The 15276-nt window shown below is 40.6% G+C and overlaps 2 protein-coding genes across 6 annotated transcripts in view; both read left to right on the top strand.

The window, feature by feature from the left end:
- LOC133633938 (uncharacterized) overlaps positions 1 to 13144 on the top strand; it is a 29882-nt gene extending 16738 nt beyond the window's left edge. The window contains exons 5-8 of one of the 2 annotated variants that reach the window (XM_062026774.1): positions 5244 to 5462; positions 5646 to 5713; positions 5795 to 7063; positions 11252 to 13144. In XM_062026774.1, the coding sequence (XP_061882758.1) occupies positions 5244 to 5462; positions 5646 to 5713; positions 5795 to 7063; positions 11252 to 11836 (2141 nt within the window). In that variant the 3' untranslated portion in view covers positions 11837 to 13144. Of the gene's footprint in view, positions 1 to 5243; positions 5463 to 5645; positions 7064 to 11251 lie in introns of both variants that reach the window. The other variant, XM_062026773.1, reaches the window with a different exon arrangement.
- Positions 13145 to 14401: 1257 nt separating this feature from the next.
- Positions 14402 to 15276, top strand: part of LOC133633937 (E3 SUMO-protein ligase ZBED1-like) — a 39498-nt gene continuing 38623 nt past the window's right edge. For all 4 annotated transcript variants that reach the window (XM_062026770.1, XM_062026769.1, XM_062026771.1 and 1 more), the window contains exon 1: positions 14402 to 14676. In XM_062026770.1, coding sequence (XP_061882754.1) covers positions 14445 to 14676 — 232 coding nt within the window. In that variant the 5' untranslated portion in view covers positions 14402 to 14444. The remainder of the gene's footprint in view (positions 14677 to 15276) is intronic.

Here is a 15276-nt window from a genome sequence, read left to right as displayed (position 1 = left end):
GACCGTGTACCCCGGGAAGTCCTGTGGGGAGTGCTCAGAGAGTATGGGGTAACGAACTGTCTGATTGTGGCGGTCCGTTCCTTGTATGATCAGTGTCAGAGCTTGGTCCGCATTGCCGGCAGTAAGTCTGACCCGTTTCCAGTGAGGGTTGGACTCCGCCAAGGCTGCCCTTTGTCACCGACTCTGTTCATAACTTTTATGGACAGAATTTCTAGGCGCAGTCAGGGCGTTGAGGGTATCTGGTTTAGTGGCTGCAGGATTAGGTATCTGCTTTTTGCAGAAGATGTGGTCCTGATGGCTTCATCTGGCCGAGATCTTCAGCTCTCACTGGATCGGTTCGCAGCCGAGTGTGAAGCAACTGGGATGGGAATCAGCACTTTCTTCTAACCGGTCATATCTCCTCTGTGTTAAATACTGTTTTCAGCTGACTATTTTTTGGAGGGTGAATGCCTTGAATCCAAAAGTCTTCTCTCATGGCCTGGACCAGAAATAGACAATCAGAGTGAAAAGCTTAAAAAAAAGTTTGCTCGCTCAAATACACATTGTAAACTGGATTGTTTAGGTAAGGTCGTTGCTTTGAGATTCTTCTAAAGGACCATGCAGCGAGGATGCAACACATTCCTTCCTTGTCAACAACACCTGGAAAAGTGGAACTCTGTTAGCTGTGCCTGCAGAGCGACTCCAGGCATAACACACACAAACACACACACACACACCATACACCATTGGTTGCACATATGCACACATACCCGCTGCCCCACTCCACACCTTTGCAACTGCTAAGCTTTGTAGTGGGGACGGACGGCTGGAGCAGCGCCAAAAGAGCTGCAGCATTGTCACTAGAAGTGCCCACCTACCCCCTCCTGTTGCAAGTCTTGTGGTTTCTGTGTTGTACATATGTAAGTGTGTTTATCGTGGCTATCAATGTTTTTCCTGTCCCCAGGCTGAGCCCCCCCTACCCCATAGGATCCCAGTATGGGATTGACTACTTTTTTTTTACTCATCGTTTCTCCCAGCGTCCACCTTTTACGAGGCGCCGTAAATGGCAACGCATCAGCGTTCCTTTTCTGTAGCCCTTTACAATGTGTGTCTGCTTTTGAAGAGGGTTTGTGCTAAAAAACACATTTCATTGTACTTGTGCAATGACTTTCCTTCCTAACTACAGGCCCAGCTCTAATCTTCCATTCCTTTCAAGTGCTGGAAAAAAATTGCAAAAATTGAGGAGTTTCAGTCTCGTTTCTACCCTGGCTGTAGTAGAGAAAGAGCCAGCAACTGCCTGATGGCAGCAAATACCATTTCCCCTACTCCAGGGGTGCCCACACTTTTTCTGCAGGCGAGCTACTTTTCAATTGATCAAGTCGTGGGGATCTACCTCATTCATATATATATATATAATTTATATTGACTTATTTATGAAAGATATGTTATTGTTAACAAGTTAAAGGTGTTAATGATCATGCAAGCATGTTTAACACATATAGTTAATATTGTTAATAAATTAAAGGTGTTTAATGATAATACAAGAATGTTTAATACATATAGTTAATATTGTTAACAAGTTAAAGGTGTTTAAAGATCATGCAAGCATGTTTAACACATAGTTAATATTGTTAACAAGTTAAAGGTGTTAAAGATAATGCAAGCATGTTTAACACATATAGTTAATATTGTTAACAAGTTAAAGGTGTTTAATGATAATACAAGCATGTTTAACACATAGTTAATGTTATTAACAAGTTAAAGGTGTTTAAAGATAATGCAAGCATGTTTAACACATATAGTTAATATTGTTAACAAGTTAAAGGTGTTTAAAGATAATGCAAGCATGTTTAACACATATAGTTATATTGTTAACAAGTTAAAGGTGTTTAATGATAATGCAAGCATGTTTAACACATATAGTTAATATTGTTAACAAGTTAAAGGTGTTTAAAGATAATGCAAGCATGTTTAACACATATAGTTTATATTGTTAATAAGTTAAAGGTGTTTAAAGATAATACAAGCATGTTTAACACATATAGTTAATATTGTTAACAACTTAAAGGTGTTTAATGATAATACAAGCATGTTTAACACACAGATTCCTTTCTTTCATGAAGACAAGAATATAAGTTGGTGTATTACCTGATTCCGATGACTTAAATTGATAGGAATCAGTCATTGGTGCTGATAACGTCCGCATTTTCAAATGGAGGAGAAAAAAAGTCCTCCTTTCTGTCCAATACCACATGAAAGTGGTTGGTTTTTGGCATCTTATTTGTCCAGCTTCCATACTCCTTTGTATACACTTTACAAGAAATACATTGGCGACAAAATCCGTAGCTTGCTAGCTTGTGCACGCCAGATTTCTGAGACTCTTATTTTGTTAGCGCAGGCGGGATGAAGCAGAGCTTTTATTTTGCAACTGTGCAGTCGGTCTTTGGAGTTTTGACGACAGGTACGGCGCCAGAGTCTGTTGAAATAAAAACTGTTTCTCGCCTTCCTGTCGGTATTTTTTTCTTAATAATGAGCTGGCAGCAGCCAGCGTCATCTCAGAAGACCCTCGGGTGCCGTGAATGTCAATCAAGTGACGAAAGTGACGTCATAGTGAAGATTTATGATCGCTCATTTTTAGGACTATTTTTTTAATGCCTGGCTGGCGATCGACCGGTAGCTCGCGATCGACGTAATGGGCACCCCTGCCCTACTCTGTACCTTAGAGCTTTTTTTTCATACAGTTGATCACAGCATCCCCCTCTGCTGCCTACATTATGCCACTGGTCTATCAGGAAATGTTCATAACTGGTTAATTTTCTTATCTGAACAGCAGAACTGAGCATGTCACGCTGAGCGCAGCAAAATTACATACCCACAAAGTCAGCTGTTGTGTCCCCCAGGGCCCAATGCTGGACCCATTCCATTTTGTCTAACTGCATGCTACCCCTGAGCAATGTCGTCACTTTCGCTCGTCAAATGGATCTCCCTCGCCGCATCTGTCATCTGCCCGAGTATTAAGATTGACCCTTAACTCACCTTTGACACGTACATCAAACGGCTCTGAAAACATCCTTCTACCATCCCAGGAACTGTCCAATACTCACCCTGGATGATACAGAAAAGCTTGTTCATGCACAACTTTATCTCCTCCAGGCTTGGCTCCTAATACACTCCTTCGCGATCCCTGGCAAGAGCATTCAGAAACTACAATACATCCAAAACAATGATGTCAAAATCCTGATAAGGGTGGGCAAACACAACCAAATTACCCCCATCCTGAAATCCTTTCTCTGTCTCCCCCTCCTACTCTGAGTTTATTGAAATATCCCCCTTCTTACCCACCAGGGCATTCATGGAAATTCCCCACTTTACCTCCCTGAACTCCTTACCCTTAAGATCTCTACATGTTCCCTTCGTCTACACTAAGGCTATTTAACTACATTATGATGAGGGCCGTAGTTTCAAGGGCCAATGGGCTCAGGGGGCGGACATGGAAATTTGGATGTTTCGTCAGAAAGTGCCTTTGCCGGTTATATTCCTTTTGATATTGCGTTTACTTAATTGCAAAGTAAACACATCTGCTTTCACACTGCACTGTCAATATTCTGCCCTCGCTACTTGTTTCCAGCGTGTGCAGCTAGAAAGATAGTTAAGAGTTAACATGAAGAAACAGAAGCTCCAGAAGTTTTGTTGAGGACTGAAGTTCTTTCTTTTGAATTGTCTTCCTTCCTCAGTTTTATTTATTTGCACTTCTTCCTTAATTTTGTTTTGTAAGACTTAAAATAAAAACATAAAATAAACATTACACAAGGACTGCATTATGTATTTTGCAAAAATAAAATGGAGGTTTTAGTGTTAATACATTCACACAATAAACTACAGATGTTGACACATTGAGAAATTAAACAACATCCACAGCAAACTTTGCAAAGTAAAAACCTAATGTGTAGTGTCATTGCCCTTTACCACGTGACGGCAGTTGAAAAGGTCTGGTCTACACCCACAAAGGACCAAGCTCTGTACCATGGGTGATTAGGCCTTCTCTGCTGCTGCCATTAAACTGTAACAGCAACAGAGGTTTAAAAATAAATCTTAAAAAATAAAATTCAAATGTCTTTTATAGGTTCTTTTAGCTTTTTATTGATATGTCAATCCCCTCTGTTGCATTTTGAGATTTCAGTAATTTAAAGTGCATTATAAATAGAATGTATTATTCTTAATAAAGTGTGTGGCCTTTTTTTGGCCAGGCAGTGTATATAAATGTTAAACATTTAGTTAGTTGTATGCCACCACAGAGATTGTTTTAATTGCCTTTTTCACAGCATTTTGACAGACCACCTTGCACTAGCTCGCTAACTATCTTAAATGTCCATTTTGACGATGTGAAACATTTAACAGAAGACAGTTTTATTGTAACCTGACTCTCGCCAGATCCTTGTAGTTCGCTGAGCTCCACACAAGGATCTGGGAATTCTCAATAGGAGATGTATTTCAGAAGGCGGGGCCTTGTAAAAAAATAATTGTATGTGATTAGATAAACTACTTGTCCGTCATCTTGAATGACATGCTACACAACCACTCACTTTGAAATCAACCCGTGACGCTGATGAGAGCAACGCTGCGAAATCCAAAACAGGACAGCCAAAATATTGGATAACGACAGAGCGAAAACTTAGAAAACTTTTACTGAAACAATGCAGCAATGTCAGTAGAGTAGTAGATGATGGATATCATTTGTGCAAAGAAAATATGCAGAATCAATGTCAGCACATGACTCCTCGCTGCGTGCCGCCATTGTTGTTTGAATCAAACAGTCGCTTCGGCGCTACGTCACATCTATGAAATCCCACCCGGCAATCCTGATTGATTCATTATTTTTTGCTATCTTGGAGTTTGCAATGCCCTTGAGCCCAGATCCTTGTGTGGAGCTCAGCGAACTACAAGGATCTGGCGAGAGTCAGGTTAGGGTTATGGTGCATGTACAAAGAACACATTTAATTTTTGTGATCGTCTGGATAAATGTGCTGATAATAGAATTTGTCTCTTGAGTGTTTGGTTCAAACCCAACGTAAAGAGGTCTACATTTATAGGTTTAATACAAAATAGAACACTGATCTATATAAATAATCGTAGTAAAACTGGAGCTCTTCAGTGCTGCTTCAAAGCCCGTATAAACGGGATTGTTGTGTCTTTCATTACTTTAAAACCAAGGCTATTTTAGCATAACTTTGTAATTGACTCTATCCTTTTTTTGTTGGGTACAGGTGAAAATGTGAAGTGTGAACTCGGCAAAAAGGAGACAGTTCTGGAACTTCTGCCGGACATTCAGTTAGTCACCCAGCAAGAGCCCAGCAGCTCCTTCCAAACTGGAGACCACAGCCAATCACTGCCTGTCATAAGTGACGTGACCACCTTGTCAAATCCAGATGTAAATGGTGAATCGGGACAAAGTTCTCACTTCTCCTTCACTTCTCCTGTCCCAGGTAACAGTTCTTAATTTTCCGTTTATGATAAATGAGTATTAATTTATTATAATACTCTACTGCTTAAAGTTTATCTGAAATTTTGAAAGTTTGTCTTAAAGGTAGTTATATGTATTGCGCGCCAAAACAATTTTTGTTTGTTATTGATAGATAACCGTGGTCTGTTCTGTATGCTTTCAATAGGCTCGTCTGCTCAATTGACTGAAGCCATCAGCGATTTTCTCATCATGGATCTCCAGCCTCCAACTCTGGTAGGTGGAACGGGCTTCATCAAGCTGATCCAATCCCTGCTTCCCACCTACAAGCTTCCATCTCCTTCCCTGCTTGAGAAGCTCCTGGATAAACACCACAGCAGAGACAAACAGATCCTTGCTCAGATGCTGAAGACGTCGAGTAACAGAGAAAATGAAAATCTATTTGACCGCACCGCGCCTATTGAGGATGAATGCAGGAGATTTGAACAACCATCCAGTGAGCGGGGGGAGGTTCCTTATTTTGTCACTTTAAGTGTAGATGTTTGGGTCCACAGCTGGGAGGGACAACATTTGAGATATCTCACTCTCTGGGCACATTACATTGACTCAAACATGAAATGCCAGAATGTCACACTGGCAACACAAAAACTCATAGAGTGTGACGTGACAAATAATTGCCATCAAAGCTTGGAAGCCCAAGTAAAGACCATGGCCAACGAGTGGGGGATATCCCAGTTTAACCTGGTCTTGCTGGGAGGTAAGGGCAATAACAAAATGCGACTGCAAATACTAAATAATATGAACTGTGCGGAAAAATCCCTTCACTCAAACTCCTCTCTGCAGATGGAAAAATCTGTGTCACCAATGGAACAGTTGAATCTACAACCGTGTCATTCAAGTGAAGGGCTTCTGTTTGTCCCATGTTTCTTCAGTGTTGTACAAGAGTGCATTGAGGAACTGACGTCACACCCTGCCATCTGCAAGACCCTGTTGCAATTCCAGGGTGTTCTTCTAAGCCTGTTATGGGCACCGTGTCAACACAAAGAGTCAAGTCTGAGACCCTCAAGTTATTATCAGAGCGTGGTGGAAACGTTGACCGAAAGGGAGCAGGCAGAGCTGAAGTCATGGGCCAGCCATTGTCGGCCTACATGGAATAGACTTTATCCTCTCCTCAGCACACTACTCAAACATGAAAGCTTTCGAAGTAATGTGCAGGTAAAATGTGAGAACCTGACGGATGAAGACTTTGCTTCAGAATTTGACACAAATAGTTGTCGCTATGCAAACTCCTCATCTACTGCAGCTGTACCAAACATTGCGCCATTGCACTCTGAGTGGAAGATCTTGGAGGAGTTGTGTATGGTCCTCAAACCATTGGATGTGGCATGTCAAACGCTTGCCAAAGAAGCCTTCCCACGCTTGTCTCTTATTAAACCCATTCTCACCGGCTTGCTTTCTTGCCACTTAGTATGCCGGCCAGGGGACTCAAGCATTTTGAATGACATGAAGCAGATGGTGAGAAAGACATTGGCAAGTCATTACAACAAATCTGAAGTCAACAGGATTTTAAGTGTGGCCTGTTCCCTCGACCCCCAGTTTCAAGGGCTTGGATTCATGGAGATGACGGTGAGTGCTAAAAGAAGTTTTCATGTTCTAGTACTGTCAGGCTGATACTCTGCAAAAAAAAAAAAATCTGTACATGTAAATGAGTGCCACGTGGTGGAAGAGTGCTTAGTATTGCTGCCTCACAGCATAAACCAACAAGGTTCGATACTACTTTGGAACACTTCTTTGGAGCCTTTCTGTGTGAAGTTTGCTTATTCTCTTCGATACTTTTTGGATTGCTCAGTTTTTCTGCAAAAAGCATGTGAGGTTAATTTCCATTCAGCTTGTTGGTGCTCACCCGACTTAACTGAGTTTTGCTGTTTCTCAGTCGTCACACTTCCATACTTAACATTTGACATTTCAAGTGCTTACATGCATCACACTAAAGTCAACTTCCAGTCATTTTTATTTGTATTGCACTAATTCTCAACAGATATTATCTCAAGACACCTAACACATGGCGTTGGCCCAGGACCAGACTTGTAATTCAATTGAATTTAACATGGCAGTGACGGAGGGGAGGAAAAACTCCATATGGGGAAGAAACTTCTTACAGAACTCAGGATCTGAGTACCGCTGGCCACCTCTTATCACGAACAGATAGTACAGCAAAATACATTGCATAGTCAGTACTCAACATACCCCAAATGAGTGTGCAGCCATTGTCACCATTTTGGAAAAGGGAGGCACTAATTCAAGTGGTGCCATACCCATACCATACAAACTTTATTTATAAAGCCCTTCAAAAACAACCACCTTTGGGGGGGGAAAAAGGCCTGCACATCACAAACAAGTAAAAATATTCATCCATCCATTTTCTACTGGTTGTCCCAGTCGGGGTCGCGAGGGATGCTGGAACCTATCCCAACTGCACTCGGGTCAAAGGCGGGGTACACCCTGGACACAAGTTGCCACCTCATCGCAGGGCCAACACACATTGACAGTCAACATTCACACTCACATTCAGGGCCAATTTAGTGTTGCCAATCAACCTATCCTCAGGTGCATGTCTTTGGAGGTAGGAGGAAGCCGGAGTCGATGCAAATTATTTTGGATATTCTAAATACATGCTACTAATTAGCATTTAGCAACTTTATATGGCGATTTCAACAAACTACTATTAAGATGATGCATATGTTACAATCAGACAGTTGGTGTGGCCCATCAAGATGTGTATTAAACAGCATGATCATTGCACAGGTGTATTTTAGGCTTACCACTCTAAAAGGTCACTCCAAAAATGTCAATGCCACGGATGTGTCCGGTGTTGAGGTAGCGTGCAATAGGCATGTTGACTGCAGGAATGTCTACCAGAGCGATTTCCCGTCGATTAAATGTTATTTTCTCTACCATAAGCCGTCTTCAAAAGCTTTTTAGATAATTTAGCTGTACATCCAACCGGCTTAATAACTGCAGACCACGTGTAACTACACCAGCACGGGACCTCCATATTCAGCATCATGATCTCCAAAACCGTATAAGACTAGCTAAGCAGACAGCTGCTGCAACAATCATTTTGCATCCCAAAATAATTCCTGCACAAACTGTCAGAAAGCGTCCCTCGAAAGCTCGTCCTACCTGCAGTTTCTAGTCGTAACTGAGTGAAATAATGCTCACACTCTATGGTGTCTGACACTAAGGAGAGCTAACTCTTCACGGAGGAACCACAGCGTTCACTGGCGTTGTGTGGGTGAGCCGTTTGCTCATGTGAACGTTACAGATGGAGTGATCCGTAGGTAGGGTTGTATTATCATCAGGCGAACACAGGTGCATTTTTAATGGCATTTTGGATGCACAGAGATACAGCATACTCGTTTCACCCATTTAAGCATTATTGAGATGCTACAGGTGAGATGTCAATAGCACTCACCATAAATACATTAAACAAATTAGTCAATGTGATCGATTTTGGCTTATCTCACTCATGATCAGATTCGGGAGCATAACATCCTGATTGAAACATCCCTAGGTAATATCTCTGGGTATTCTTCATCCAGTTCTAACATTCCAGTACGGTACTTTACCTAGGTGCTCAGAATATACAATTGGCTTTTTTTCTACAGAGTGCTGCAAAAATGCACAATAAGGGTTTCATCATCTTCAGTGCAACTGTAGATTAGGGTTGCATGATATAGACCACAGAGATATTGATTTGTCCGAAAAAAAAGCTTTTAATACTATCGTGATAATCTACATTGACGACACATTCTAGCTGTGTCCCGCAAGGCTGACCGCGACAAGCGAAATAACACATCCTTAACGCAATGTAGTGTTCTTGCTAGCGGCTAATGTCCTTCCACAGTGAAAAATCACTTCTAAGTCACTAATCCTTATTTCCATGGCCGTAAATAAAGTTTATTTTTGGTACTGAAGTACGAGGTATAGCTAAACATGCTCCACTACACACCTTAGGAAGATATGCTTAATGCAATCTAGAGGTCTTGAATGTACACAAAGGTGATCGGTTCAACACAATATATACTGTTATGTACAGTCGTGGTCAAAAGTTCACATACACTTGTAAAGAACATAATGTCATGGCTGTCTTGAGTTTCCAATAATTTCTACAACTCTTATGTTTTTGTGATAGTGATTGGAGCACATACTTGTTTGTCACAAAAAACATTCATGAAGTTTGGTTCTTTTATGAATTTATTTTGGGTCTACTGAAAATGTGACCAAATCTGCTGGGTCAAAAGTATACATACAGCAATGTTAATATTTGGTTACATGTCCCTTGCATCCACAAGCTTCTAGTTGAATTTTTGACCACTCCTCTTACAAAATTGGTGCAGTTCAGCTAAATGTGTTGGTTTTCTGACATGGACTTGTTTCTTCAGCATTGTCCACACTTTTAAGTCAGGGCTTTGGGAAGGCCATTCTAAAACCTTAATTCTAGCCTGATTTAGCCATTCCTTTACCACTTTTGATGTGTGTTTGGGGTCATTGTCCTGTTGGAACACCCAACTGTGCCCAAGACCCAACCTCCTGGCTGATGATTTTAGGTTGTCCTGAAGAATTTGGAGGTAATCCTCCTTTTTTATTGTCCCATTTACTCTCTGTAAAGCACCAGTTCCATTGGCAGCGAAACAGGCCCAGAGGATAATACTACCACCACCATGCTTGACAGTAGGGATGGTGTCCCTGGGATTAAAGGCCTCACCTTTTCTCCTCCAAACATATTGCTGGGTATTGTGGCCAAGCAGCTGAATTTTTGTTTCATCTGATCACAGAACTTTCCTCCAGAAGGTCTTATCGTTGTCCATGTGTCGCTTCTGAAGCAAGGGCTTCCTTCTTGCATGGTAGCCTCTCAGTCCATGGCGATGCAAAACACGCTTGTCTGTGAGATACTGACACCTGTGTTCCAGCAGCTTCCAATTCATTACAGAACTGCTTTTTGGTGGTTCTCTGTTGACTCTTGATCATCCTGACCAATTTTCTCTCAGCAGCAGGTGATAGCTTGCGTTTCTTCCTGATCGTGGCAGTGACAAAACTGTGCCATGCACTTTATACTTACGAACAATTGCCTGCACAGTTGCTCTTGGGACCTTAAGCTGCTTTGAAATGGCTCCAAGTGACTTTCCTGACTTGTTCAAGTCAATGATTAGTTTTTTCAGATCTGTGCTCAGTTCCTTTGACTTTCCCATTGTCGCGTTTGTAACAGAGTCTAATGAGCCTATTTAAATGGGCTCAGAGAAGTCAACAGGTGTCATCAATCATAATCACTCACATGAAGTTAAGAGTCCTTAAGCTAATTTGATTTGATTGTAAGTTTTCTACGTCACCAAAATTGATCATGTATGTTGCTGTATGTATACTTTTGACCCAGCAGATCTGGTCACATTTTCAGTAGACCCATAATAATAAATTCATAAAAGAACCAAACTTCATGAATGTTTTTTTGTGACAAACAAGTATGTGCTCCAATCACTCTATCACAAAAACATAAGAGTTATATAAATTATTGGAAACTCAAGACAGCCATGACATTATGTTCTTTACAAGTGTATCTAAACTTTTGACCACGACTGTATATTTATTGCCAGAGGCAATTTAATTAATTTTAGGCAATATTACCCATCCGCACAGTATATTAATTGACCAACAGTCTGCATTACTGCTATATCTCACTGTCTTGTGAGGGAAAAATGTTAAGAATGTTGGGCCAAGAAAACATGTTTTGATGTTTTTTTTTTTTTTTTTTTGTAGGAGCAGACTGAGACTTTTGATTGGCTGAAGAAAGACACCATCAGGATAGTTGAGGACAGAAAGACACACAACAACATGACGATACGCTCAAGTAAGAGGTTCACCTCCCCTGAGGAACTGGAATCAGAGAGTCATTTCTTGAAAAGACGGAAATTGGGTGAGGTCGACTTTAAGGACATGGAGGATGAAGAAGAGATGGCTCTGCCAGATCTCGGCCCACTCCGTAAAGTCTCTGGAATGGAGTTTTTGCTAGGAGACTTGTTCTCCACACCACAGAGCAGGCAGGACTCTGTAGAGGAGTCTGTGGACTTGGAGATATCAGTCTTCAGAGCTGATAAGGGGGCTTCGCTGGGAGTGGAGCCCCTACATTGGTGGAGGACAAAGGCGGTGCAATTCCCAATGTTGGCAAAGGTGGCACAGGTGTACTTGGCTGCCCCAGCAGTGGCAGGCAACATGGCACAAGACTTTGTTCAGGACAGAGCGGGAGCAACCAACAGGAATAGAGACAACATTCCACCAGAAAGTTTGGACGCAATCCTGTTTCTGCACCACAACCACTCCATTAGCCATAAAAACAAAAGTTAGAATGCCTTATGTACGTGAATTCCTTATTTGCTGAAAAGTTTGTCTCCATTTTTAACTCGAGCTTCATTCAGACTTTATTGTTAAAAAGATATACCCTCAGATATGACCGCTAAAAGTCAATTGTTGTGTTCTTTGGATTTAAGACATTATTTCATAGCAAAAACGGTTAGGATCGTATTAAAAATGTTGTGGTTTTTAGTTCAGTTCGGTGTACATTGTTCTTTTTAACAGACCATAATATCATATACCATTACTAGGTGCAATTCTTACAAAAATATAATCAGATAAAACCTGGGGTCCTAAAGCTCAGATCGTTGAATTAGTGTAAACAAAATTGAAACTACTATATTTATAACCACATTGTATGCCATCAGCGTAAAATGAAGCACAGGCTTTAACAGCACCAGTTGTAAACATTAGCATATAAGGGTTTTTACATTTAACAGCTGTGTATATCATTGAGATTTCATGAGCTCTGAGTGCGTGCCTTTTGAAAAGCAGCTCCTGTGGCCATGTGATGTGACGTCCCTGAGAGAAACGTTAGCTGCAGTTCACGGGAGTGATTGGAACTACCATGTTTTTAAGCGGCAGCTCTTGTTGAATGCATGTTGTTAGTGCTATTTTTAAAGAGATTGAATGAGTTTTGGTGTCCACAAACAGGATTTTGTAGGATTACATGTTTTATCATTGTATTGAATTTTGTTCATTTCCCCCGTAATTATTGTCATAGTAGAAGTCTACTCAGATTACAATTCTAACATTCATGTACACATTGAAGCCAAGTGTCCTGCAATGTAAATTAGTGTAAAGAACTGAACATTAATTCTGTTTTACAAATGTTTGTCATTTCATGGAGAAAAAGTAGGGGGCGCATGAAGGCTAGATCGGTATCACTTTGAATCTAAGGGGGCAGGTCCTGTTTTCTTATACCATCCCAGCCCTACAATATGTATCATAATATAAATAATGAATGCACCTTAATCTAAATCGGGGGGGGGTGTCCATGTTTTTTCTGTCAAGTGTAGCATACTGAAAATCAGTATTCAGGGGCCATTTTGATTGTTTAACGAGGCTGAAACCAGCCCATGTAGATATACGCAATGTTATAATATACTATCGTACTGTATATTTAAGACACTTCTATGTCAGCTTAGTGCTATGTGACCAAGTGTATTATAGTAGTAATATCAACATTTATTTTTTCTCATTACATTACGCCACATTGCTCTGTCGATTTTTGCTGTTTGTTTTTTTTAATTGTACTTTTAATGTGTCATACTGTAGGTCAATAAAAAACAATCTGCTGGCCGCAAAGACCCCGGGTCGTACTCTCGACACCACAAACCAAAGCAGTACAAGTACAAGTCAACTGTGACACACACTTTCAGTCATTGCATACTCGCAGGTTTCTGCACAGATTGTGTACAACGGTTACAATTTGTTTACATTACAGTTGCAGCAGAGGCACATGACATTTTTTTTCTAATATAAATACAAAGTGGATCATATCAAATACAAAATTGTTGACGAAATATATTTTAATTCAGCCAGTTAACACAGCAATACAATGTTACTATAATACAATATGAAAATCATATGACTTTTTGTCAGACAGTTGGGCATTAAAATCTCCTAGGCTTCCTGGTCCGCCTGAGGTGGCCTAATTTCTTGCAGTGCATGAAGACATACTATGGATGGATATAACTCAGCAGAGTAAACAGAATCTGAATCAAGTCCACCTGCAACACATTCACAATACTTCAGTTATCTGATCTGTAGAAAGTGTCTGTATACAAATCTGCTAGTGTCTGTACCCATTGAAGTTTCATGTTGGTTTTAGATAAGAGCATAGGAAGTGTTTATATGGTGTTGTGGAAGGCTTATAACCTATGTTTCAAAGTCAAGGCCCGCAAATGAATTATCTATGGCCCCCAGGATAATTTTTGATTAGTATTAGAGCTGGCCCACAGGCCACAGCCGCCTGCTGCTGTTTTGCACGCATCAATCTATCAGTGTTGGCGCTAAGAATCTTCAAAATGGTATTGTTCATTATCAATAGCGCTATTTCTATTGGTATTTGTAATGCTCCATTTGTAGTGTAATAATGCTCATTGTCATTTCTGTATTATTTATTTCGCTAACTGCTTCTTTGCTTTCACTTTTACCATCATATTTGTACATATCGTATTTGCTGATGTTGCTCTATTGTCATTATTGTTGTGTTTGCTGGATGGATGGATGGATGATTTAAATACTGCGTTATCATAATACATCATTTGTCCATATTAATCACTGCACAAACATGTCTACTTTTACTCCATTGTTTTATTTACTTATATTATTTTTTTCTTATCCCTCTGTTATGACTTTATTTGTATCTAATTACTTTTCATATATTTATAACACTCAATAAGCTATCAAAAATTGCATGCTCTCTACATTTGGGTTGTTAAAATTAACAGTATCTATGATTCATTTGATTGCAAAAGAGTAAACAAAGAGAACGCATGCGCAATGAGTTAGACTACAAGTCCCAGATTTCCGCGGTGTACCCGGCCAGCTGTCAACAGCGCTAACGCTTTGTGGCGGCAGAAGCAAGTGCATCAAGATGGACGACTATAAACAAGACGTTGGCCCTCTCGGTGGGATGTTTGAGTACAAAATAAAAAAAGACGGCTCAATCGACCGACAAAAGGTAGTTTGTACACTCTGCTGGAAGGAGTTTTCATTTCACCGAAGCACCACGAGCTTAAAGTACCACATCAACGCCAAGCATAGATCTGCCGGGGATTTATCTGCCTGTTTGAGCCAAAACACTCCAACAAGACGCCGGGACCTCAGTAAGTTTTACCTTCATACATTTGACAAGTAAATACCGATTGCAATGGTCGAGGATGCGGGGTTATAAAAAAAGTTCACAGAGGCAGGAGCGTCCTAAAATGCATTGCCATTGAGAAGCACTATTGGAAACAATGCAATTAAGAGAAGGCAATTAGTGTTGACATTGTGTTTGAATGTGAAGCTGGACTCAAGACGGACAGAATATAGACGCCGATCCTCTCTGGTTGACAAGTCGCTTCCCCCTAATTAATAATAATCACATCTATTAGAGCAGTGGTTCTTAACCTGGGTTCGATCAAACCCTAGGGGTTCGGTGAGTCGGCCTCAGGGGTTCGGCGGAGCCTGCGCCACGGAGGTAAAGACACATCCGACTTATCGTGTAAATAAAAACTTCTCCCTATCAGTGTATTATGGATACCCCCAAACAATGTTCCCTCTAATTTTCCATCTGATTTGCAGGTTGTTTGATTGATCGATTGAAACTTTTACCAGCAGATTGCAAAGGAAGAGAATACATAATATGAAACAGTACAGTTTACACAGTACAGTAAATATTCTGTACAATTGGTAACACCCGAATACGTTTTTCAACTTGTTTA

This window comes from Entelurus aequoreus, linkage group LG18 (genome assembly GCF_033978785.1).
Source record: "Entelurus aequoreus isolate RoL-2023_Sb linkage group LG18, RoL_Eaeq_v1.1, whole genome shotgun sequence".
Taxonomy (NCBI): domain Eukaryota; kingdom Metazoa; phylum Chordata; class Actinopteri; order Syngnathiformes; family Syngnathidae; genus Entelurus; species Entelurus aequoreus.
The sequence above is the reverse complement of the archived record's forward strand: the minus strand, read 5'-3'. Positions and strand labels throughout refer to the sequence as shown.